Here is a 23,605-nt window from a genome sequence, read left to right as displayed (position 1 = left end):
GTATTATATATCTGATAGGTGTCTGTTAGGGTTGCTTGTGCTTTTATATAGTCAGCCTTCATGGTTCGTTTGAATGATGACATGCGGGATATTATTTCACCTCTAATTGTGGCCTTAGAGGCCTGCCAAAACAGCAGGGGGTCGGATTGCAAGGTAGGTGCATTGTCTAGGGCGTAGTCATCCCACGCCTTCAACACTGCATTTCTTATTTGTGTGGAAGTAGCTAGTGTTTGTGGGCATCTCCACATTGTTGGTGTATTTTGTGAGGGATTTAGACATAATTTGATGTGTACTACACCATGGTCCGAAATAACAATTGGAGCCATGTCTGCATATTCAATCCGGGGTAGCATAAAATGTGATAATAATATGTAATCTATGCGGGACATGTGTCCCGTAGCTGCTGAGAGGCAGGAGTAACCTTTTTCAGTGGGATGGAGTACTCTCCAGGTATCTAAGAGGTGTAGAGTTTCACATAGTGCAGGAACTCCGAATTTTGGAAGCTTTCTGGGTTGTTTAGGGGGGCATTGCTTATCTAGCTGAGTTAAGGATACTAGATTTAGATCCCCACATAGTATGATAGGGTCGTTAGGGTGTGACGATAAGAGTGATACTAGCTTTCTCAGGAAGGATTCTGAATATTGATTGGGGGCATATACATTTAGACATATCAAGTTTTGCTGTCCCATTTTCAGGTGGCACATCACATATCGACCATTTGGGTCTGCAACAGTCTTAATTACACTCACATCTAAATGACTTTTGGCCAGGATTACAACCCCTCTGGCCTTTGAATTATAAGATGCTGAAGCTAGTAGCTTCCATTTTAGTATGTTTAATTTTGTTACCTCTGAGGGGATTAGGTGGGATTCTTGTAGAAATATCAGATCTAAGTTCAGTTTGTTAAGATAGATTAAGATCTTCTTTCGTTTTATGGGGGAGTTAATACCCCCCACATTCCAGCTTCCTATGTGTAGAGCCATTTCAGCTCATGGTTCATATATCCTACGTAGACAGATGCATGCAAATTTGGGGGAGAGGGAAAATAACAGGGGGGGAATAAAACATAACAAAACTAGAATATAACATCTTTGTGAGACTTCCTTGTCTCGTTCCGGGGAGACTAAAGATCTCTCTTGTGTGTAGTCTTTTCCTAGTGCTCCTAAGCCCTAACGGCTCCTTAGCGGGTTTCTTAAACTAAACACTGTAATCAAACATACATGTAAACATTTTAACAGTGAGAAAGTTCCATACGACCTGTAACTTGGATATTGTGATGGCTGTATGGCCTTAAAGAGGTTATAGTCTGTTATTAGTCGAGTCTTTCGTGATTTCCAGCATGTCGGTGGCATTAAACATGACCGTCTCCTATTAAGTGGGGGAAGTCTAATTTACACCAGTTCTTCTTGATGAAGCTCAGAAATCTTCTCAACTCTTTGCGTGGTTTGAGCTGGGCCTGGTGTAGGAAAGTCTGGTCATGCCAATAAACTTGCAGGCGGGAGTGTTCTTGGCAGGGAGCTGGACGTTCCTATGGGTCTGTGAAGGCTGTTCATTCGCAATCAGACATTCCGCCTTGATCATCAGGGAGGGGGGTTTCTTCGTTTATAAAGCATTCTGCGTCCGCTGCAGACATAAAGTCTTTAAAAGAAGTGCCGTTGTAAATCCTCAATTTAGCTGGGTACAAGAGTGCGAATTTGCGCTCCATTTTAATAAGCCTCGAGCATATTGGGGAGAACTCCTTCCTCTGCTTGGTCAATTCAGCTGAGTAATCTTGAAAGATCAGTATGGAGTGATCCTTCCATTTAATATTTCTGTGCTTTCTAGACGCCGCCCAGAAAAGTTCCTTGTGTAAATAATTGAGTGTTTTAAAAATCACTGTTCTTGGTCTGGATTCGTTCTGTGGGCGCTGGGGGCCAAGTCTGTGTGCCATTCAATCACCATGTCGGTGCATCTGTCCTGAATCCCCAATAGCTCTGGAAGGGTATTTTTAATGAAGTGGAACAGTTCTGGTCCTTTTATGGTCTCTGGAATCCCCACCAGACGGAGATTATTCCGTCTGGATCTGTTCTCCAGATCTTGTATTTTATTGTGGAGAGCCAGGAGTTCTCTGGAGTGCTGGGACACTGCTGGTTTAATCTCTGCCATGTCCTGAAAGCATTCTCCCAGTCTGCATTCAGTATCCAGCACCCTTTTTTGTATTTGGGCCAGTTGATGGTTTATCTTTTCTGTCTGCTCCAGGAATAGGGGTAGTATAGCAGCCCTGATAGCCCCCACCATCTCCCCATAGGTGACCGGTGCGTGCAGGTCAGGTATTACCTTGTCCTGTGGCAGAGGTACAGTCAGCTGGAGTTCCTCATCAGAGGGGTTTGCAGGGGAGGCAGCCTGTTAAATGGCTGGGGATCTCCTGGTGCCTTGTATTAACGGCGTTGTCTGGAGCTGCTGGCGCGTGGGCTCCGTGATCTGCGCCATCTTGGATGTGGCAGGCGTCGCGATTTTCTGGCGTTGTGTGCGGGGTTTGGATCCTGGCATGTCCGCCAGGAATTTCTCCATACGCTGCTCGGCGGGTGCTGGAGGGAGTCTGGGGCTGTCAGGCTGGCGTGTTTGGAGGCTCCGGGAGCCGTGAAAAGGTTGTTTAGGAGCCGGTGGGCAGCGGAGCTGAGGCGCACGCTACCTCACATCAAGCCACCGGAACCGGAAGTCCTGTTCCCACTTCTTTGACAAATTTGTTGCCTGGTTCCCTCTCTACTCAAACCTCCCCTCTATCATCCTTGGTGACTTTAACATTCCTATTGACATCATTAATGCAGCTTCCACTAATCATCTTGCCCTTTCTTCCTCCTTAGGATTTGCAATCTTGGCCACTCCGTTGACCTCGTCTTCACTCACCAATATGATCTGATTTTTCAAACTCCCACTCTCTGACAATCTGCTTTCATTTACCCGCTCATCCTTCCCTTTCCCCACACACTCAGACGCACCATCACCAGATGAGTGCCCAACCTAGGGCCTCTCGACCCACTTTCCCTTTCTCCCTCAAGACTTTCTTTCCTCTTTTCAACCAGACAGCCGCCTCCTTTTAAAACTCCACTTACCTCTGCTCTCCTCTGTCTCCCTCCACCGCTCTAAACCCAAACCCTGGCACACAAAACTAACACGATTCTTACAAATATGTTCCTGCACCTCTAAGGCTTTTGATGGAAATCTCACTCTCTGGTGGGCTTCCTCCATTTCAAGTTCTACTCTTTTCCTTGCCAAGCAATCATTTTTCCAAACACTCATTTCTTCTCAGTCTTCGTCCCTGTCATCTCTTTGAAACCTTCAACACTCTAGTCTCTATCAGATCATACCCGCTCACTGTGCACATCATATGCGGGTCGTGTCCCTCGCGTCATCGTGAGCGGGTCGAAAGAAACACTGACAACCCGCTCACGATGTGCATCGTGAGCGGGTCGTCCTGGTGTGTACCCCGCATTAAACCTTTCAATCTCTACTGACATCTTTCCCTCACCATTCAAACATGCTGTGGTGCAGTGGAGGTTTTTACCTATGGGATGCAGCTCCCCCTCCTGCCACTGCATCTGTGAGACTGAACTGGCTTCACTGTGACTTTGTCACATCCACCATGGCGTTTACCCAAAACCACTGTGCTGTGCTCAGCCCTAGGCTCTCTAGCCGCACTTATAGAACCATGGCGCTCACCTCCATCCGCTTGTGTCCCTGGCTCCGGTGGGGTACATGTGGGCCGCATTGTCATTGCGTGGTGACACTGGTGCTATGTTCTCCACTTCTATTCAGGGTATGAGTGGGGGTGTGGTATGGGACTCCGACAGTCGGGATCCCGACAGTCATTATCCCGACGTCGGGATCCCGACTGCCCGGAGTCAGACAGCATGGCGAGCGCACCTATGCTCGCCACGCTGCGGGCATGGTGGCTCGCCACCTATTCTATTCTCCCTCTATGGGGGTCGTGGACCCCCACAAGGGAAAATAGCGGGTGTTCGTCGGGCACCCGGCTGTCGGCATTTTGACAGTTGGGATCCCGACGTCGGGTAAATGACTGTCGGGATCCCGACTGTCGGGATCCCGTCCGGCACCCATGAGTGGCGTACTGCCATGTGTGTTTGTACCTGGTTTGCTCTCTGACTGAATGCCGGCGTTGCGCAGCTGCGTACATCCAGGCCGGCTGGAATCTGTCGCCCTCACTGGCGGGCACCATCTTGTTGGTTACCTCTGCCTCTCCTGGGCGGCTCCGCCTTCCCTGTCAGATTGCCTGACCAATCACCGCGCAGTCCACCTGTTAAGTACTGACTGACCAGTCAGTACAATGATGTCGATCCCTCAGCATCATTGCTCCCGCCTGGCTCTGTAGCTTTCCGCTACCATCCTGAGCGTCTCCACTGAAGATTCCCTGCTGGTCGTCTACTGCTTCAAGTGCCTAAGGACTCGCTACCGCCAAAGCGGACCTGCCAAGGTTAGTCCTTCCAAGGGGTCTCACCTTGCCTTAATTCCCAACGGTTACTTCCACGGTCATCTCTGTCTGCAGCCACGACCATACTCAGCAAGGACAAGTCTTCTTCAGTTATTTCTTCACCCAATCCTCATCCAATCATCCAAACATCCAATTCTTCATCAAATCATCCAATCCTCATCCAATCATCCAATCCTCACCCAATCATCCAATTCTTTATCCAATCTTCATCCAATCATTCAATCTTTAATACAATCATCCAATCTTCAACCAATCCTTCATTCTTCAAAACCGATTCTTTATTTACTACAACTCTTCAAACAATATTGCAATATTCTTTCAAGACCAAGCATCATCATCTTCTGCAATAATATATTGGACTATTGACTTTGTACTTTCATATCTGCCACATATATTTCATGCCATCAATATCATTGTCTTGCAATACCTTTATTAAATCTATTTAATTTTACATCACTTGTTTCACTCCATTCTGTCGTGGATGCAACCCCCTTACGTTAAAGCACCCAGCCTACGTTAATCTGCAGCTGGTGCTTCTAAAAGAGTTATATAGAAAGATTGTTCAGCGATGAACAAAGGCAAAACAAAGAGGGTTTTTGGGGCACACTTTTTTTAAAGATTGGATGAAAATGTGATAGTGTGTGAGTTAAAATTTAGCTTTTATTACACCAATTAAAAGGATGGGGAGAAAACACACAAAGACAAAAAACACGTCACTTATATAATCTATATATTATACCTTAATAGGACCGGTATTTGGCACTGTAACTGCTGGCGAAAATGATTATTGTACGGTATCCACCTCTAACATAAATGGAAGGATTATTTAATTACTCACAATAATGTGCACATAAATGACAATTATGCAGACGTCCCAATCAAGCTATATGTGCATAATGGTATCTTCAGATAATTATAGGATGGAGAAATTAAAGAGTGAGGCAGAGTTAAAGGCGAGGGAAAAGAGAGGATGAAAAGGATGGAAGCTCCTTAGTGGGCACCCTGCACTTCTGCTGTCCCGGTGTACATACAGTACCGAATATTCCCTAAGGGTCTCCCCAAAGGTACTTATTCGGCCGTTCACTGTTTAGCTACTGAGATCGGCAGGGTTCAGGCGATGCAGTGATGTGTGACCGTATACCCTGACGGATGAGAGAGTACAGCGGTGATGTAAGGGGCAAGATTTCACTTCTGCTTTCCCCCGGGTGAGTTCAGTCGTACCCTGATGCCATTTGGTATTGCAGGGAGGACCTGGTCTCCCAAGGGATGAGAGAGTGATTGAATAAATAGGGTTGGAGAATAAAGAGGTGGTTGTTGTGATTAACAGACCCTTCTGCTATCATCCATCATAGATATCTATAGGATGGAGGTTGAGAGTGGTGGTCTGTAGGCACTCACCACCGAAATTAAATGGGTGGACTAGGACCCAAAATTTGATGAATGTGCCCTCTCAACGGAAAGCAGCTATATGTCACTGTGGTGCCAGTAATTGTCAATGCTGTGCACCACTGGTGATATTGGGGCTAGATATAATCCAAGGATGGGAAAAAAGTGATTGCTTGTGCAGCAGGTTGTTGCAAAGCCTCAGATTTGTTCAGGCATAAATCAGAATTAGCGTTCAGTGATGTGCTAATACAAAATAAATATGAAAACCTGCATGCATTTGGAACAATCACTAAGCATGGTAACAATCATGAGTTACTTTACTGTAGAGGTAATAACATTGTATCACAATATCCATTATGGGTATAGTGTCACTCGTAAATGGTTTTGCTAAGTAATTAGACACAATGTATCCAGATAAATGGTCTGCACATGTAGCTTTCAAATAAAGAAAATTGACTTGATTAAATCGAAGGAGATGACAGAGTCTCCCGCTAAGTTAATTGTCACAGAACTTTTTACACGTTGGTTTTAGATATGCAAATTAGAGTGCCTGTTGCACGGCATACCTTATGGGCTTTTACAGGTGTATGATACCTTATTAGCCCTGTGTGCGGTCCAATCGGTGTAGCTATGAAAGCGGGGAGGCAGTGTGGACAGCCTTCGTGTACGCGGCACAATTGCCGTGGAAGGAAAGACCGCCGGTCCTCTCCTGCTGCTGCAGGGGGCGAGCGGGGCTGTACGCCGACAGCGCTTCTTTCCTGAACGTCTGCGGGCGTCTGAGAGGTGGATCCGGTCACGGAGACACGTGTTTCGCTGTACGGGCTTGTTCACAGTGACGTGTGTGCCCGGTGTTCCCTCCTCTCTATTTGAGCGATTCATTAACCAATGAGATTGGAATTCAGAGTGACGTATTGTTAGAATACCAGTCATGGGAATATCTTGGTGAAGGTGAAGTAATGCTGGGATACTAGATCCCTAATTAACGCTAATGGATTTGAGGGATTGATGTGAAGCTGGGACAATCTGAGTACCTCAGCTTACGGACAAGCAAGTAATATTTACTAAGATGTTTTAATATATGGGAGATTGTTGATTGTTATAAGTGGATGCTTATAAAAGAATGGAGGAAATAAATATGTATATATATGCGCGCAAAGGGATAAAAATTGGGTGTGGGGAAGGATGAAAAATTAATTATAGTACGTATATATACTGAAATATTGGGAAACGCTTAAGAGACACACATACATAAAGAGGAGAAAAAATGTGGAGAAAAATTGTGCACGCATGTATAGCGATCTATATGGTTATATATACCTGGTTTTGATACAGTGGTATGGTATTGCAGGTGATAACCTAGGGAAGATATGTCCATGTTAATATACACAATGGTGGGCTCCAGTGTAGTTAAGTGGGCTTGTGATGGTTGCAACCCATAGAGGATCCAGAGTGGCTGCCCTGTGCCAGATGGTATTAAGAGTGTGCCTGCAATATTGCTTGTGGCTAAAATGGACTGCTGGATACATGGGGCCCTCCTAGCTTAATGCTTGATTCTACTGTGGTGGAGATAATCTATTATTAATTTTTATAGGGGTGTTTCATGCTGCTGGAGAAGTTTAGATAGAAGGAAAGCTGCACTGAGACATGGATTAGAGCTCAACTGGTCTGTACATGATAGTTTATTAGTGCATGCACGATAGTTTAGTTACATACTGGAATGCGTGGTCTCGTTGTATGTTGTATGATGAGGGGTGCTTCATTTTTGGAGGTGAATGAATGGCGACCCTTGATGGAAAAGCATTGTTTACTATTGAAGATGCTATGGAGGGGAAGCCTAAGTATTTAAGGTGTATACTGGTGTGGTATAACTGTTATGCATCATAGGGTAGTTCTGAGGGTAGATTCTTCTGTGGACATGATGTTGATGGCTCATTGTAGGAATGCACCATAATTTGTACCTTCGTTAAACCCAAGGGTGCGAGTGTGGAGAGCTGGAATATCCACCAGCTTTCTTTCTGGAGGAGTGTCTGATTGACATCTCCTCCTCGACGTCCCAGGTGTACCTGCTCTAGCCCTGAGAAGGACAATTTGGAGGGGTCAGCTGAGTGATGGTTCAAAAAATGTCTGGCAACAGAGGTAAGTTGCTTAAATCTTGCCTTATCTCTGGTAGCATTTCTAATCGTTCCAATGTGCTCCAGGATTCTTTGCTTCAATGGACGTGAGGTCATCCCTACATATCGTTTTTCACAGGGACAGAAAAGGCAGTAGATCATGTTCGAGCTCTTACAGTTGTAGTATCCCCGTATTGTCAACGGTTCATCAAATCTGTTGGTGATGACCGTAGTGTTCTTAGTGTGGGGGCAGGCCTTACAGTTCCCACATGGGTGGCTGCCATTAATTATTGGGGTCTTGGGTGAGCCTTTGCTGAAGTGGCTCCTGACCAAATTATCCTTGAGGTTGGGTGCCCTCCGCCAACTTAGATCGACCTGTGGGTTTAGTTTTGTTGCCAGGTCTGTATCCGTTAGTAGGATATGCCAATGTTGTTGTACAATTTTTTTAATGGCTTTCCATTGATGGCAGTATGTGCCCACCATCCTGATGGTCTGTGCGGTATCCTTTTCTTTGTTCTGAAATAAGATCTGGTCTCTCTGAGTCGTTTCCACGCTTCTTTTAGCTTTTTTAATCAACCTCTTGGAGTACCCTCTCTCTTGTAATCTTTGTGATAGTTCGTCACATCTTGTAGAGAAGATTTTATCATCCGAACAATTCCGACGAAGCCTCAAATTCTCCTTTGGGCAAGTTGTTGACCGTCGGTGGAAAGTCGGAGCTGGTACTATACAATAAACTGTTTGTGGAGGTGGATTTTCTGTGTAGTTCAGTACAGAGTTTGTTGTTATCATCTCGATATAAACGTAGATCCAGAAATGTGATGCTTATGGGACTGTACTCAGAAGTGAACCTGAGGTTTAAATTGTTGGTGTTGAGTCTCCTAATGAAATTGGTAAGTTGGAGCTGGGAACCTTTCCAGATTATAAATACATCATCAATGTACCGCATCCAACTATATATAACCATATAGATCGCGATACATGCGTGCACAATTTTTCTCCACATTTTTTCTCCATTTTTTCTCCTCTTTATGTATGTGTGTTTCTTAAGCGTTTCCCAATATTTCAGTATATATACGTACTATAATTAATTTTTCATCCTTCCCCACACCCAATTTTTATCCCTTTGCGCGCATATATATACATATTTATTTCCTCCATTCTTTTATAAGCATCCACTTATAACAATCAACAATCTCCCATATATTAAAACATCTTAGTATATATTACTTGCTTGTCCGTAAGCTGAGGTACTCAGATTGTCCCAGCTTCACATCAATCCCTCAAATCCATTAGCGTTAATTAGGGATCTAGTATCCCAGCATTACTTCACCTTCACCAAGATATTCCCATGACTGGTATTCTAACAATACGTCACTCTGAATTCCAATCTCATTGGTTAATGAATCGCTCAAATAGAGAGGAGGGAACACCGTGCACACACGTCACTGTGAACAAGCCCGTACAGCGAAACACGTGTCTCCGTGACCGGATCCACCTCTCAGACGCCCGCAGACGTTCAGGAAAGAAGCGCTGTCGGCGTACAGCCCCGCTCGCCCCCTGCAGCAGCAGGAGAGGACCGGCGGTCTTTCCTTCCACGGCAATTGTGCCGCGTACACGAAGGCTGTCCACACTGCCTCCCCGCTTTCATAGCTACACCGATTGGACCGCACACAGGGCTAATAAGGTATCATACACCTATTAAGCCCATAAGGTATGCCGTGCAACAGGCACTCTAATTTGCATATCTAAAACCAACGTGTAAAAAGTTCTTTGACAATTAACTTAGCGGGAGACTCTGTCATCTCCTTCGATTTAATCAAGTAAATTTTCTTTATTTGAAAGCTACATGTGCAGACCATTTATCTGGATACATTGTGTATAATTACTTAGCACAACCATTTACGAGTGACACTATACCCATAATGGATATTGTGATACAATGTTATTACCTCTACAGTAAAGTAACTCATGATTGTTACCATGCTTAGTGATTGTTCCAAATGCATGCAGGTTTTCATATTTATTTTGTATTAGCACATCACTGAACGCTTATTCTGATTTATGCCTGAACAAATCTGAGGCTTTGCAACAACCTGCTGCACAAGCAATCACTTTTTTCCCATCCTTGGATTATATCTAGCCCCAATATCACCAGTGGTGCACAGCATTGACAATTACTGGCACCACAGTGACATATAGCTGCTTTCCGTTGAGAGGGCACATTCATCAAAATTTGGGTCCTAGTCCACCCATTTAATTTTGGTGGTGAGTGCCTACAGACCACCACTCTCAACCTCCATCCTATAGATATCTATGATGGATGATAGCAGAAGGGTCTGTTAATCACAACAACCACCTCTTTATTCTCCAACCCTATTTATTCAATCACTCTCTCATCCCTTGGGAGAACAGGTCCTCCCTGCAATACCAAGTGGCATCAGGGTACGACTGAACTCACCCGGGGGAAAGCAGAAGTGAAATCTTGCCCCTTACGTCACCGCTGTACTCTCTCATCCGTCAGGGTATACGGTCACACATCACTGCATCGCCTGAACCCTGCCGATCTCAGTAGCTAAACAGTGAACGGCCGAATAAGTACCTTTGTGGAGACCCTTAGGGAATATTCGGTACTGTATGTACACCGGGACAGCAGAAGTGCGAGGTGTCCACTAAGGAGCTTCCATCCTTTTCATCCTCTCTTTTCCCTCGCCTTTAACTCTGCCTCACTCTTTAATTTCTCCATCTTATAATTATCTGAAGATACCATTATGCACATATAGCTTGATTGGGACGTCTGCATAATTGTCATTTATGTGCACATTATTGTGAGTAATTAAATAATCCTTCCATTTATGTTAGAGGTGGATACCGTACAATAATCATTTTCGCCAGCAGTTACAGTGCCAAATACCGGTCCTATTAAGGTATAATATATAGATTATATAAGTGATGTGTTTTTTGTCTTTGTGTGTTTTCTCCCCATCCTTTTAATTGGTGTAATAAAAGCTAAATTTTAACTCACACACTATCACATTTTCATCCAATCTTTAAAAAAAGTGTGCCCCAAAAACCCTCTTTGTTTTGCCTTTGTTCATCTCTGAACAATCTTTCTATATAGCTTTATTGCTTAACATATTTGGGAGCACCGCCAACCCAGTACCTCATATAATTTTTTAAATTAATAGGTCTTATGTTGGTTTCATAAATATAATTAATCAAACTATCTTATTATAATTTTCGCCTGTGACAATCTCCTTTCCTTTGTACAAAGCTTCTAAAAGAGTGACAGACTTACAGTGACTTTCTATTGGAAATCCGACCTGCCAGTCACCAAGGCAGTTCCATTGGGAGGTGTTCCCTCCCTCCGGGACACCTCTCTATACTGAGCAGCAGCCCATAAAATACAGGGTCTGCGCTTGCACAGAACCTATGTTGGTACTGCACTGTATTGGTACTGCTCATGCACTGGTTCCGGTGCCTGTCATCTGTATTGTACAGGCACCTGGACCATGATTTTAACTGCTATGCACTGTTCTCATCATTGTGCAGGTGACCAGGAAGAGTGGCGGCAGGGGGGGTGCTGGCATCATGGGCAGTACAAGCATCCTCCTACCATAAGGTATGAGCCACCACTGCTGTGGTCTATGCTATAATAAAAAATACCAACCTCGACTTCATCACCCACTAGCTACCGCCCCATCTCTCTTCTCTCATTCTCCTCTATACTACTTGAATGGCTGGTTTACACCAATGACCTGCTGTCAGCCAAATCCAGGGGCCACTTCTCCCTGCTTATCTTTCTGGACCTCTATGTTTCCTTTGATTCTATGGATCATCCTCTCCTCCTACACACACTCCAAAACATTGGTCCCTCTGGCACTGTCCTTGACTGGTTTACCTCTTACCTCACTAACTGCTCCTTCTTGGTGTCTGCTTCCTGAACCACCTCACCCCTTTCCATCCTTCCTGTTGGTGTCCCTCAGGGTTCCGTCCCTGGCCCCTTCTTTTCTCCCTGGGTGCGCCACTTCACTCATTTGGCCTCCAATACAACTCTCTCCGATTTCCATCTGCCTCTCCACCATCTCCTCCTGGATGTCTGAGCGCTCTCTGAAGCTCAATATGGACAAAACTGAACTCCTTGTTTCCCCAGGTCAGAGTAACACCCCCTACTAATATCTCTATCACTGTTGACAACACAGTCATCTCCACCATTTCCCAACTCTGCTGATTGGGTGTCACTTGACTCCTCCCTCTTCTTTGCACCTAACATCTAAGCTCTGGCACTATCCTTTTGGTTCCAGTTATGCAACATTGCACCGCACTAGGCCTTTTCTATCCCAGAGTCAACTAAATTTATAATCTACTCACTGGTCATCTCATGGCTCGACTACTGCAATATTCTCCTCACTGGCCTCACTCACTCCCCCTCCAATCAATCTTCAACTCCGCGGCTAGGCTTATCTTCTTCTCCCACCACTACCCTTCAACAAACTCTGTACTACTCCCATTTCCCCTACAGAAACTTCTTCAAGCTCCTCACCCTCACACACAAGGCCATCTCTGATCCCACTGCTCCATACTGTCAGAACCTGAGTGTTTTGTGAACCTGGACACTGGTCAGGATTCAGAGGATCTGGATCGGCTGGAGATTGGAAAGTAGCTGGGTGGATTTTATTATTTATTTATTTATTCCCCCAAGACCTGGCAGGGGTCTTGGGGGAGTGAGGACCCCTCAATGAAGGGGTCCTTCCTTCAGAATTTACCTACCCAGGTTAAAGCCTGGGGATGTCCCCGGTGCCCCTGGGCGGTGGGCATTGGGCTGATTGTGGTGTAGAAAAATGTAATAAACCATTGTATATTGCTGTGGAAATATGAGTCCCAGCAAGCCTCCCCACATGCAGGGACTTGGAGAACCACAAGTCCCAGCATGCGAGCTTTAATGGGCCCGCTGGAACTTGTAGTTCCACCGTAATACAATTAGTCAAATAAACACACAAACACACAAGAATAATAAAACTTTATTACATTTGGAGCCCTTTTATCCAAATATTTACCTATCTTAAGCCTGTAGGTAGGTCGCCGTCCATCGGTCTGTCCGTCAGCTGGTGGTCCTAAAGAAATCCTTTCTGTACCTGTGGAAGGAAATTCTACTTACTCTTCGTTTCATGTAGGCATCCATGGTCTTGGCAAAACAAAAAAACACTGGTCCCGGCACCAGAACGTTTTTTGGAGGAGAGGTAGGAGGTGTGTTTACATCCTGTGGCTTCTCCTCCCGAATGCCACTATTGGCCACCTAGCAGCACTTAGGGCTTTATTTTGGTTCATTCTTTCTGACAAAATCCTTCTTAGATGGACAAAACCATGTGCACTGCAGGGGGGGGCAGGTGTTACTTGTGCAGAGAGAATTAGATTTGGGTGAGTAATTTTGTTTCTGTGCAGGGAAAATACTGACTGCTTTATTTTTACACTGCAATATAGATCTCACTTTGAAGTAAAACCCCACCCAAATCTAATTCTCTCTGCACATGTTACATCTGCCCCACCTGCAGTGCACATGGTTTTGCCCATCTAAGAAGGATTTTGTCAGAAAGAATGAACCAAAATAAGGCCCTTAGTGACCAATCAGGAGCCACTAGGCCAAATTTGCCCTTAGGGGTCATCCCCGGGCAGAATTAAATTCCATTAGAGACCAGGTATCAGCCATCCCCTGTAAGCAATTATTAAAAACTAAGGATACTGATAAGGGCATTAAAAAGCTATTAGGGTCCCTTGGACCTTGTTCTACCACAGACTCTGTATCCAATACTAAAAAAGTCAAATCTTTATGGCCAATTCTAGCCACTGATAGAGATTACATTACTACAGGGGTAACGAGTTCTACCTAGTTACACCAGGGGAAGAAACATTAGAGACTCCGTAGTCAAATTAGATATTATGGGGTGGGATAAGATTCCCGCCACCCATTTTTTATCAAAAAATAATGGGTGTCATCGCTGTTTGGGATGCACCACTTGTAGGTCTATGTCCACTGGAAATTTCTTTAATCATCCCCATACAGGGAAAAAGATCTTTAGGGTTAAAACCCTAACATTTCCCCTTAAATGCACTTGAAACTTGTTATTTACATCCTAACATGTCCATGTGGCCTGACCTATGTGGGGAAAGCCCAGCGCATGCCCCTACATAGGTCAGCCCTACATCAGGCTTTATCTAACAGCTCCTATTATTTAGACACAGCGTGGCTAGTATTAGGACAATGATAATTGATTACGTTCCTCCTCGACTAAGGGGAGGAAATAGAGATAAAATCCTTTCACATAAGGAGAGCCATTGGGGGGGTGTCCAGTGTTTTCTGTGATGTCCCCTTTTATTTCACATCGTATTCTGATACAGGCCTTTTATATACACATCAAATATTTTTTGCAATCATGGTAGTTTTTCATGGTTTTTCATATTCATTTGTGACTATAGTGTTTTTTTCCCTCCCATATTGTTTTGCCTACATTTATACATAGATTTCTTCGATCATGTGTATGTTTTATTGTATGTGTTCTTTATTGTAGCTTTTTTCCAATTATAGAACCAGTTTCTATTTGTTATTGGTTCATTGCAATAATTCAGTGTGCCTTAGTGAGGATATAAAATATGAGCAATCTCCTGGCAGACCTAATATAATCCCAGATAGGCATACTACCTATTCTACAATGTATGTTCATATTTCCTCCACATTTAATCCTTGCGCACAGATGTATCATGGTCCCTCCTGCACACAATCTCACACATCACTACCGGATGCGGTCATCTATTAGAATGAACTTAGGTCTACAGTCATTAGGTCTACCCCACTAGGTCGACTGGCAGGAAGGTCGACCTGACTTAAGGTCGACATGGGCCAAGGTCGACATGACATAAGGTCGAATTTGCATAAAGGTCGACATGAGGAAGGTCGACTGGTCATAAGGTCGACATGGGTTTTTCACTGTTTTTTTAGCCGACATGTGCCGACAGGCGGTATTTCATGCCCTACCATCCACTAGGGCGTGGTGGGAGAATAAAATAGTGTGCCGAGCGCAGCGAGGCACCGTGCCCGAAGCATTGCGAGCGAAGCGAGCGAAGCGAGGGTCCGATTCTCATTGCCAACTGTGTCCATGTCGACTGTGTCAACATTCGGATCAAAAAACAGTGAAAAACCCATGTCGACCTTATGACCAGTCGACCTTCCTCATGTCGACCTTTAGCAAATTCGACCTTATGTCATGTCGACCTTGGCCCATGTCGACCTTAAGTCAGGTCGACCTTCCTGCCAGTCGACCTAGTGGGGTCGACCTAATGACTGTAGACCTAAATGCAGTCTGACGAATGATCCCATTCCTCACTACCAACACGCTAGTGCTGCTTTCCCACTGCAGACCCGTTATAAGTACTGGTATTTTTAAACGGTATTTAAAATGGTATTAGCATTCCCACTGCAGCAAATTACCATTTTAAATACCGTTTAAGTGCTATTCCCATCGCAGTGAACCGTTTAAAAAAGAGTGCCTGTCGTTCATAACCCCCTCCCCCCCCTTTCCCCTGGTACCTTTCCTGGAGTCACCCTCCGTCCCTTGGTACCTGCCCTGCACCCCCCTCCCTCCCCTGGTACCTGCCCTGCACCCCCCTTCCTCCCCTTGTACCTACCCTGCACCCACCCCCTCCCCTGGCACTTACCTGCGTGGGGGGTCCGGCATCATGGCATGGGCACAGCACTTCAGGTCCCTCCCTGTGGCTGGTGATGGATGCAGGGCAGCGGGGTGGGGTCCATTTGGGATCCGGGCCGTCCCTGGGGCTGATGGTAACTAGTAGTTCCCAATATGCGCATGTGTAATGAGCGGCTCATTTATATGCACGGCACTCATTACACATGCGCATAGTGGGAACTACTAGTTACCATCAGCCCCAGGGACGGCCCGGATCCCAAATGGACCCCACCCCACTGCCCTGCATCCATCACCAGCCACAGCGAGGGACCTGAAGTGCTGTGCCCATGCCATGATGCCGGACCCCGCTGCCCAGATCCCCCACGCAGGTAAGTGCCAGGGGAGGGGGTGGGTGCGGTGCAGGTACCCTTCCAGGAAAGGTACCAGGGGAGGGGGAATTAGTGTGGGGTTTTTAAATACCGTTTAAGAGGCATTCCCACTGCCTTAAAAACGGTATTTAAACGTGTAGGACCCTGCTTTTAAAACGGGTTGAAATACCGGTTAACTTTAACCGGTATTTCAACTCTGGCGCTTTCCCACTGCAGCCTTAAACGGTAAATTGTGGGGAAAGAATGGCAATATACCATTGCAGTGGGAAAGGGGCATAGGAGAGGCATTCCCAAGCACGGTCCTCAAGGCACACCAACAGTGCAGGTTTTAGTGATATCCAGGCTTCAGCACAGGTGACTTAATTAGTACCTGAGTGACTGATTAATCCATCTGTGCTGAAGCCTGGATATCACTAAAATCTGCACTGTTGGTGTGCCTTGAGGATCATGGTTGGGAATGCCTGCTCACAATTGAATAATGCCTCACCATACACCCCAGAACATGGTGTCAATAACAGAGCCACGCCTGCGCACACACATAAGGTGGAGAAGCACTGCCCGTGTGGTGACCTGACACACACATAAGGTGGAGAAGCACTGCTCGTGTGGTGACCTGACGCACACATAAGGTGGAGAAGCACTGCCCGTGAGGTGACCTGACACACACATAAGGTGGAGAAGCACTGCCCGTGAGGTGACCTGACACACACATAAGGTGGAGAAGCACTGCCCGTGAGGTGACCTGACACACACATATGGTGGAGAAGCACTGCCCGTGAGGTGACCTGACACACACATATGGTGGAGAAGCACTGCCCGTGAGGTGACCTGACACACACATAAGGTGGAGAAGCACTGCCCGTGTGGTGACCTGACACACACATAAGGTGGAGAAGCACTGCCCGTGAGGTGACCTGACACACACATAAGGTGGAGAAGCACTGCTCGTGTGGTGACCTGACGCACACATAAGGTGGAGAAGCACTGCCCGTGAGGTGACCTGACACACACATAAGGTGGAGAAGCACTGCCCGTGAGGTGACCTGACACACACATAAGGTGGAGAAGCACTGCCCGTGAGGTGACCTGACACACACATATGGTGGAGAAGCACTGCCCGTGAGGTGACCTGACACACACATATGGTGGAGAAGCACTGCCCGTGAGGTGACCTGACACACACATAAGGTGGAGAAGCACTGCCCGTGTGGTGACCTGACACACACATAAGGTGGAGAAGCACTGCCCGTGAGGTGACCTGACACACACATATGGTGGAGAAGCACTGCCCGTGTGGTGACCTGACACACACATAAGGTGGAGAAGCACTGCCCGTGAGGTGACCTGACACACACATAAGGTGGAGAAGCACTGCCCGTGTGGTGACCTGACACACACATAAGGTGGAGAAGCACTGCCCGTGAGGTGACCTGACACACACATAAGGTGGAGAAGCACTGCCCGTGAGGTGACCTGACACACACATATGGTGGAGAAGCACTGCCCGTGAGGTGACCTGACACACACATAAGGTGGAGAAGCACTGCCCGTGTGGTGACCTGACACACACATAAGGTGGAGAAGCACTGCCCGTGAGGTGACCTGACACACACATATGGTGGAGAAGCACTGCCCGTGTGGTGACCTGACACACACATAAGGTGGAGAAGCACTGCCCGTGAGGTGACCTGACACACACATAAGGTGGAGAAGCACTGCCCGTGTGGTGACCTGACACACACATAAGGTGGAGAAGCACTGCCCGTGTGGTGACCTGACACACACTTAAGGTGGAGAAGCACTGCCGGTGAGGTGACCTGACACACACTTAAGGTGGAGAAGCACTGCCCGTGTGGTGACCTGACACACACTTAAGGTGGAGAAGCACTGCCCGTGTGGTGACCTGACACACACATAAGGTGGAGAAGCACTGCCCGTGTGGTGACCTGACACACACTTAAGGTGGAGAAGCACTGCCCGTGTGGTGACCTGACACACACATATGGTGGAGAAGCACTGCCCGTGTGGTGACCAGACACACACACATAAGGTGGAGAAGCACTGCCCGTGTGGTGACCTGACACACACACATAAGGTGGAGAAGCACTGCCCGTGTGATGACCTGACACACACATAAGGTGGAGAAGCATTGCCCGTGAGGTGACCTGACACACACATAAGGTGGAGAAGCACTGCCCGTGTGGTGACCTGCCACACACATAAGGTGGAGAAGCACTGCCCGTGTGGTGACCTGACACACACATAAGGTGGAGAAGCACTGCCCGTGTGGTGACCTGACACACACATCAGGTGGAGAAGCACTGCCCGTGAGGTGACCTGACACACACATAAGGTGGAGAAGCACTGCCCGTGAGGTGACCTGACACACACATATGGTGGAGAAGCACTGCCCGTGTGGTGACCTGACACACACATAAGGTGGAGAAGCACTGCCCGTGTGGTGACCTGACACACACATAAGGTGGAGAAGCACTGCCCGTGTGGTGACCTGACACACACATAAGGTGGAGAAGCACTGCCCGTGTGGTGACCTGACACACACATAAGGTGGAGAAGCACTGCCCGTGTGGTGACCTGACACACACATAAGGTGGAGAAGCACTGCCCGTGTGGTGACCTGACACACACATAAGGTGGAGAAGCACTGCCCGTGTGGTGACCTGACACACATAAGGTGGAGAAGCACTGCCCGTGAGGTGACCTGACACACACATAAGGTGGAGAAGCACTGCCCGTGAGGTGACCTGACACACATAAGGTGGAGAAGCACTGCCCGTGAGGTGACCTGACACACACATAAGGTGGAAAAGCACTGCCCGTGTGGTGACCTGACACACACATCAGGTGGAGAAGCACTGCCCGTGTGGTGACCTGACACACACATCAGGTGGAGAAGCACTGCCCGTGTGTTGACCTGAGACACACATCAGGTGGAGAAGCACTGCCCGTGAGGTGACCTGACACACATCAGGTGGAGAAGCACTGCCCGTGTGGTGACCTGACACACACATAAGGTGGAGAAGCACTGCCCGTGTGGTGACCTGACACACACATAAGGTGGAGAAGCACTGCCCTTGAGGTGACCTGACACACACATAAGGTGGAGAAGCACTGCCCGTGAGGTGACCTGACACACACATAAGGTGGAGAAGCACTGCCCGTGTGGTTGACCTGACGCACACATAAGGTGGAGAAGCACTGCCCGTGAGGTGACCTGACGCACACATAAGGTGGAGAAGCACTGCCCGTGAGGTGACCTGACGCACACATAAGGTGGAGAAGCACTGCCCGTGTGGTGACCTGACGCACACATAAGGTGGAGAAGCACTGCCCGTGTGGTGACCTGACGCACACATAAGGTGGAGAAGCACTGCCCGTGTGGTGACCTGACGCACACATAAGGTGGAGAAGCACTGCCCGTGTGGTGACCTGACACACACATAAGGTGGAGAAGCACTGCCCGTGAGGTGACCTGACACACACATAAGGTGGAGAAGCACTGCCCGTGTGGTGACCTGACACACAAATAAAACAGATTTAAAAATCACAGTATTTTATTGATACATTATGGATCTGACATGTTCTAAATGAGATTACATTAAATATAGTATTTACACATTTACATACATATGCTGAGGACTGGAAGAGTCTGGACCTTAATAATAAAAATTCAAAATAAATCCTAATTGTTTTTAGGAATATTCATTATTTGAAAAGTGGGTACTTATGTATTATCTGGGCTCCCATGTTACATGCACCCCATTTTTTCATACCTCTACTATCCAACTACGCATGGAGTTGATTTTATATAGTGTGGCGAGCGTGGCTAGTGCAGCGAGCCCCGCGAGGGGAAGCGGTCTCATAAGAAAAATGGGAGCCCAGTTATTACATAAGTACCGAAAAGTGTCAAGGAGTGTATGCAGGGACAAGGACAGCACGTAGCAGGAACCTACACCTTGTACCAGGGACTAACAGGGACCTACACAATGTACCAGGGACTAACAGGGACCTACACGGTGTACCAGGAATCTACACCTTGTACCAGGAACTAACAGGGACCTACACCGTGTACCAGGAATCTACACCTTGTACCAGTAACTAACAGGGACCTACACCGTGTACCAGGAATCTACACCTTGTACCAGGAACTAACAGGGACCTACACCATGTACTAGGGACTAACAGGGACCTACACCATGTACCAGGGACTAACAGTGATCTACACCTTGTACCAGGAATCTACACCTTGTACCAGGGACTAACAGGGACCTGCACCATGTACCAGGGACTAACAGTGATCTACACCTTGTACCAGGAGCCTATAACTTTTACCAGGGACTAACAGGGACCTACACCGTGTACCAGGGACTAACAGGGACCTACACCGTGTACCAGGAATCTACAGCTTGTACCAGGAACTAACAGGGACCTGCACCTTGTACCAGTGACTAACAGGGACCTACACCATGTACCAGGAACTAACAGGGACCTACACCTTGCACCAGGAACCTACACCTTGTACCAGGAACTAACAGGGACCTACACCTTGTACCAGGAACCTATACCTTGTACCAGGAACTAACAGAGACCTACACCTTGCACCAGGCACCTACACCTTGTACCAGGAACTAACAGGGACCTACACCTTGCACCAGGAACCTATACCTTGTACCAGGAACTAACAGGGACCTACACCTTGCACCAGGAACCTACACCTTGTACCAGGAACTAACAGGGATCTACTGTACTGTACACCTTGTACCAGGAACTAACAGGGACCTACACCTTGCACCAGGAACCTACACCTTGTACCAGGAACTAACAGGGATCTACTGTACTGTACACCTTGTACCAGGAACTAACAGGGACCTACACCTTGCACCAGGAACCTACACTTTGCACCAGGAACCTACACCTTGTACCAAGGACTAACAGGGACCTACACCTTGTACTAATATCTCTCCCATTACAGAGGAGCTGGTGACAGGAGGGGGATCAGGAGAATGGTGCACTAGTGGCCATAGGAATGTATGCAGGGAATAAGGTCAGGGTCCTACACCTTGTACTAGGGGCTAAGCTCTCTTCTCCCTAAAGCCAGGAGCTGATGATGTGAGTGGGATTATGGAGCTGATGTAGAGTTTATGACTTTGAGTGTGAAGATCACGCGTCCTTGGAACGCATCTCTGGAATCTGTGTTTATGATGTTCCCGGCATTAATGCGACACTGCACTGTATGAAGCATGTTGGGAGTAACATTCAGGAACTGGACGGCCACAAATGGCTGGGTGTAGTTTTGCTGTAAGAAAAAAACATAGATGCTTCAGTCACAGAATAGACCAACAGATGGGGGAGCGAGCAACACAGCGACAGCAGAGACATCACCCTACAGATGGGGGAGCGAGCAGCACAGCGACAGCAGAGACATCACCCGACAGGCGAGGGGAGCGAGCAGCACAGCGACAGCAGAGACATCACCCGACAGACGGAGAGCGAGCAACACAGCGACAGCAGAGACATCACCCTACAGACGGGGGAGCGAGCAGCACAGCGACAGCAGAGACATCACCCGACAGGCGAGGGGAGCGAGCAGCACAGCAACAGCAGAGACATCACCCTACAGACGGGGAGCGAGCAGCACAGCGACAGCAGAGACATCACCCTACAGACGGGGAGCGAGCAGCACAGCGACAGCAGAGACATCACCCGACAGACGGGGAGCGAGCAGCACAGCGACAGCAGAGACATCACCCGACAGACGGGGGAGCGGGCAAAACAGCAACAGCAGAGACATCACCCGACAGATGGGGGAGCGAGCAGCACAGCAACAGCAGAGACATCACCCTACAGATGGGGGAGCGAGCAGCACAGCGACAGCAGAGACATCACCCGACAGACATGGGAGCGAGCAGCACAGCGACAGCAGAGACATCACCCGACAGACGGGGGAGCGAGCAACACAGCGACAGCAGAGACATCACCCTACAGATGGGGGAGCGAGCAGCACAGCGACAGCAGAGACATCACCCGACAGGCGAGGGGAGCGAGCAGCACAGCGACAGCAGAGACATCACCCGACAGACGGAGAGCGAGCAACACAGCGACAGCAGAGACATCACCCTACAGACGGGGGAGCGAGCAGCACAGCGACAGCAGAGACATCACCCGACAGGCGAGGGGAGTGAGCAGCACAGCAACAGCAGAGACATCACCCTACAGACGGGGAGCGAGCAGCACAGCGACAGCAGAGACATCACCCTACAGACGGGGAGCGAGCAGCACAGCGACAGCAGAGACATCACCCGACAGACGGGGAGCGAGCAGCACAGCGACAGCAGAGACATCACCCGACAGACGGGGGAGCGAGCAGCACAGCGACAGCAGAGACATCACCCTACAGACGGGGGAGCGGGCAAAACAGCAACAGCAGAGACATCACCCGACAGATGGGGGAGCGAGCAGCACAGCGACAGCAGAGACATCACCCGACAGACATGGGAGCGAGCAGCACAGCGACAGCAGAGAAATCACCCGACAGACGGGGGAGCGAGCAGCACAGCGACAGCAGAGACATCACTCGACAGGCGGGGGAGCGAGCAGCACAGCGACAGCAGAGACATCACCCGACAGACGGGGGAGCGAGCAACACAGCGACAGCAGAGACATCACCCGACAGACGGGGGAGCGAGCAACACAGCGACAGCAGAGACATCACTCGACAGATGGGGGAGCGAGCAGCACAGCGACAGCAGAGACATCACCCTACAGACGGGGAGCGAGCAGCACAGCGACAGCAGAGACATCACCCGACAGGCGGGGGGAGCAAGCAGCACAGCGACAGCAGAGACATCACTCGACAGATGGGGGAGCGAGCAGCACAGCAACAGCAGAGACATCACTCGACAGGCGAGGGGAGCGAGCAACACAGCGACAGCAGAGACATCACCCGACAGACGGGGGAGCGAGCAGCACAGCGACAGCAGAGACATCACCCGACAGACGGGGGAGCGAGCAACACAGCGACAGCAGAGACATCACTCGACAGATGGGGGAGCGAGCAGCACAGCGACAGCAGAGACATCACCCTACAGACGGGGAGCGAGCAGCACAGCGACAGCAGAGACATCACCCGACAGGCGGGGGGAGCAAGCAGCACAGCGACAGCAGAGACATCACTCGACAGATGGGGGAGCGAGCAACACAGCGACAGCAGAGACATCACCCGACAGGCGGGGGAGCGAGCAACACAGCGACAGCAGAGACATCACCCGACAGACGGGGGAGCGAGCAGCACAGCGACAGCAGAGACATCACCCGACAGGCGGGGGAGTGAGCAACACAGCGGCAGCAGAGACATCACCCGACAGACGGGGGAGCGAGCAACACAGCGACAGCAGAGACATCACCCGACAGACGGGGGAGCGAGCAACACAGCGACAGCAGAGACATCACCCGACAGACATTATATATATATATATATATATATATATATATATATATATATATATATATATATATATATATACATATACTCCA

General features: G+C 48.2%; 1 protein-coding gene across 2 annotated transcripts in view; it reads right to left on the bottom strand.

Moving 5' to 3' along the window:
• Window positions 1-19,651: 19,651 nt before the first annotated feature.
• The window catches only part of ATP1B2 (ATPase Na+/K+ transporting subunit beta 2), a 69,040-nt gene continuing 65,086 nt past the window's right edge, over window positions 19,652-23,605 (bottom strand). For both annotated transcript variants that reach the window (XM_083167923.1, XM_083167924.1), the window contains one exon: window positions 19,652-21,368. In XM_083167923.1, the coding sequence (XP_083024049.1) occupies window positions 21,192-21,368 (177 nt within the window). In that variant the 3' untranslated portion in view covers window positions 19,652-21,191. The remainder of the gene's footprint in view (window positions 21,369-23,605) is intronic.

Source organism: Crinia signifera, unplaced genomic scaffold (genome assembly GCF_055691185.1).
Source record: "Crinia signifera unplaced genomic scaffold, ASM5569118v1 HAP2_SCAFFOLD_107, whole genome shotgun sequence".
Classification (NCBI taxonomy): domain Eukaryota; kingdom Metazoa; phylum Chordata; class Amphibia; order Anura; family Myobatrachidae; genus Crinia; species Crinia signifera.
Note: the sequence above shows the minus strand (reverse complement) of the source record. Positions and strands in the feature narration are given on the sequence as shown.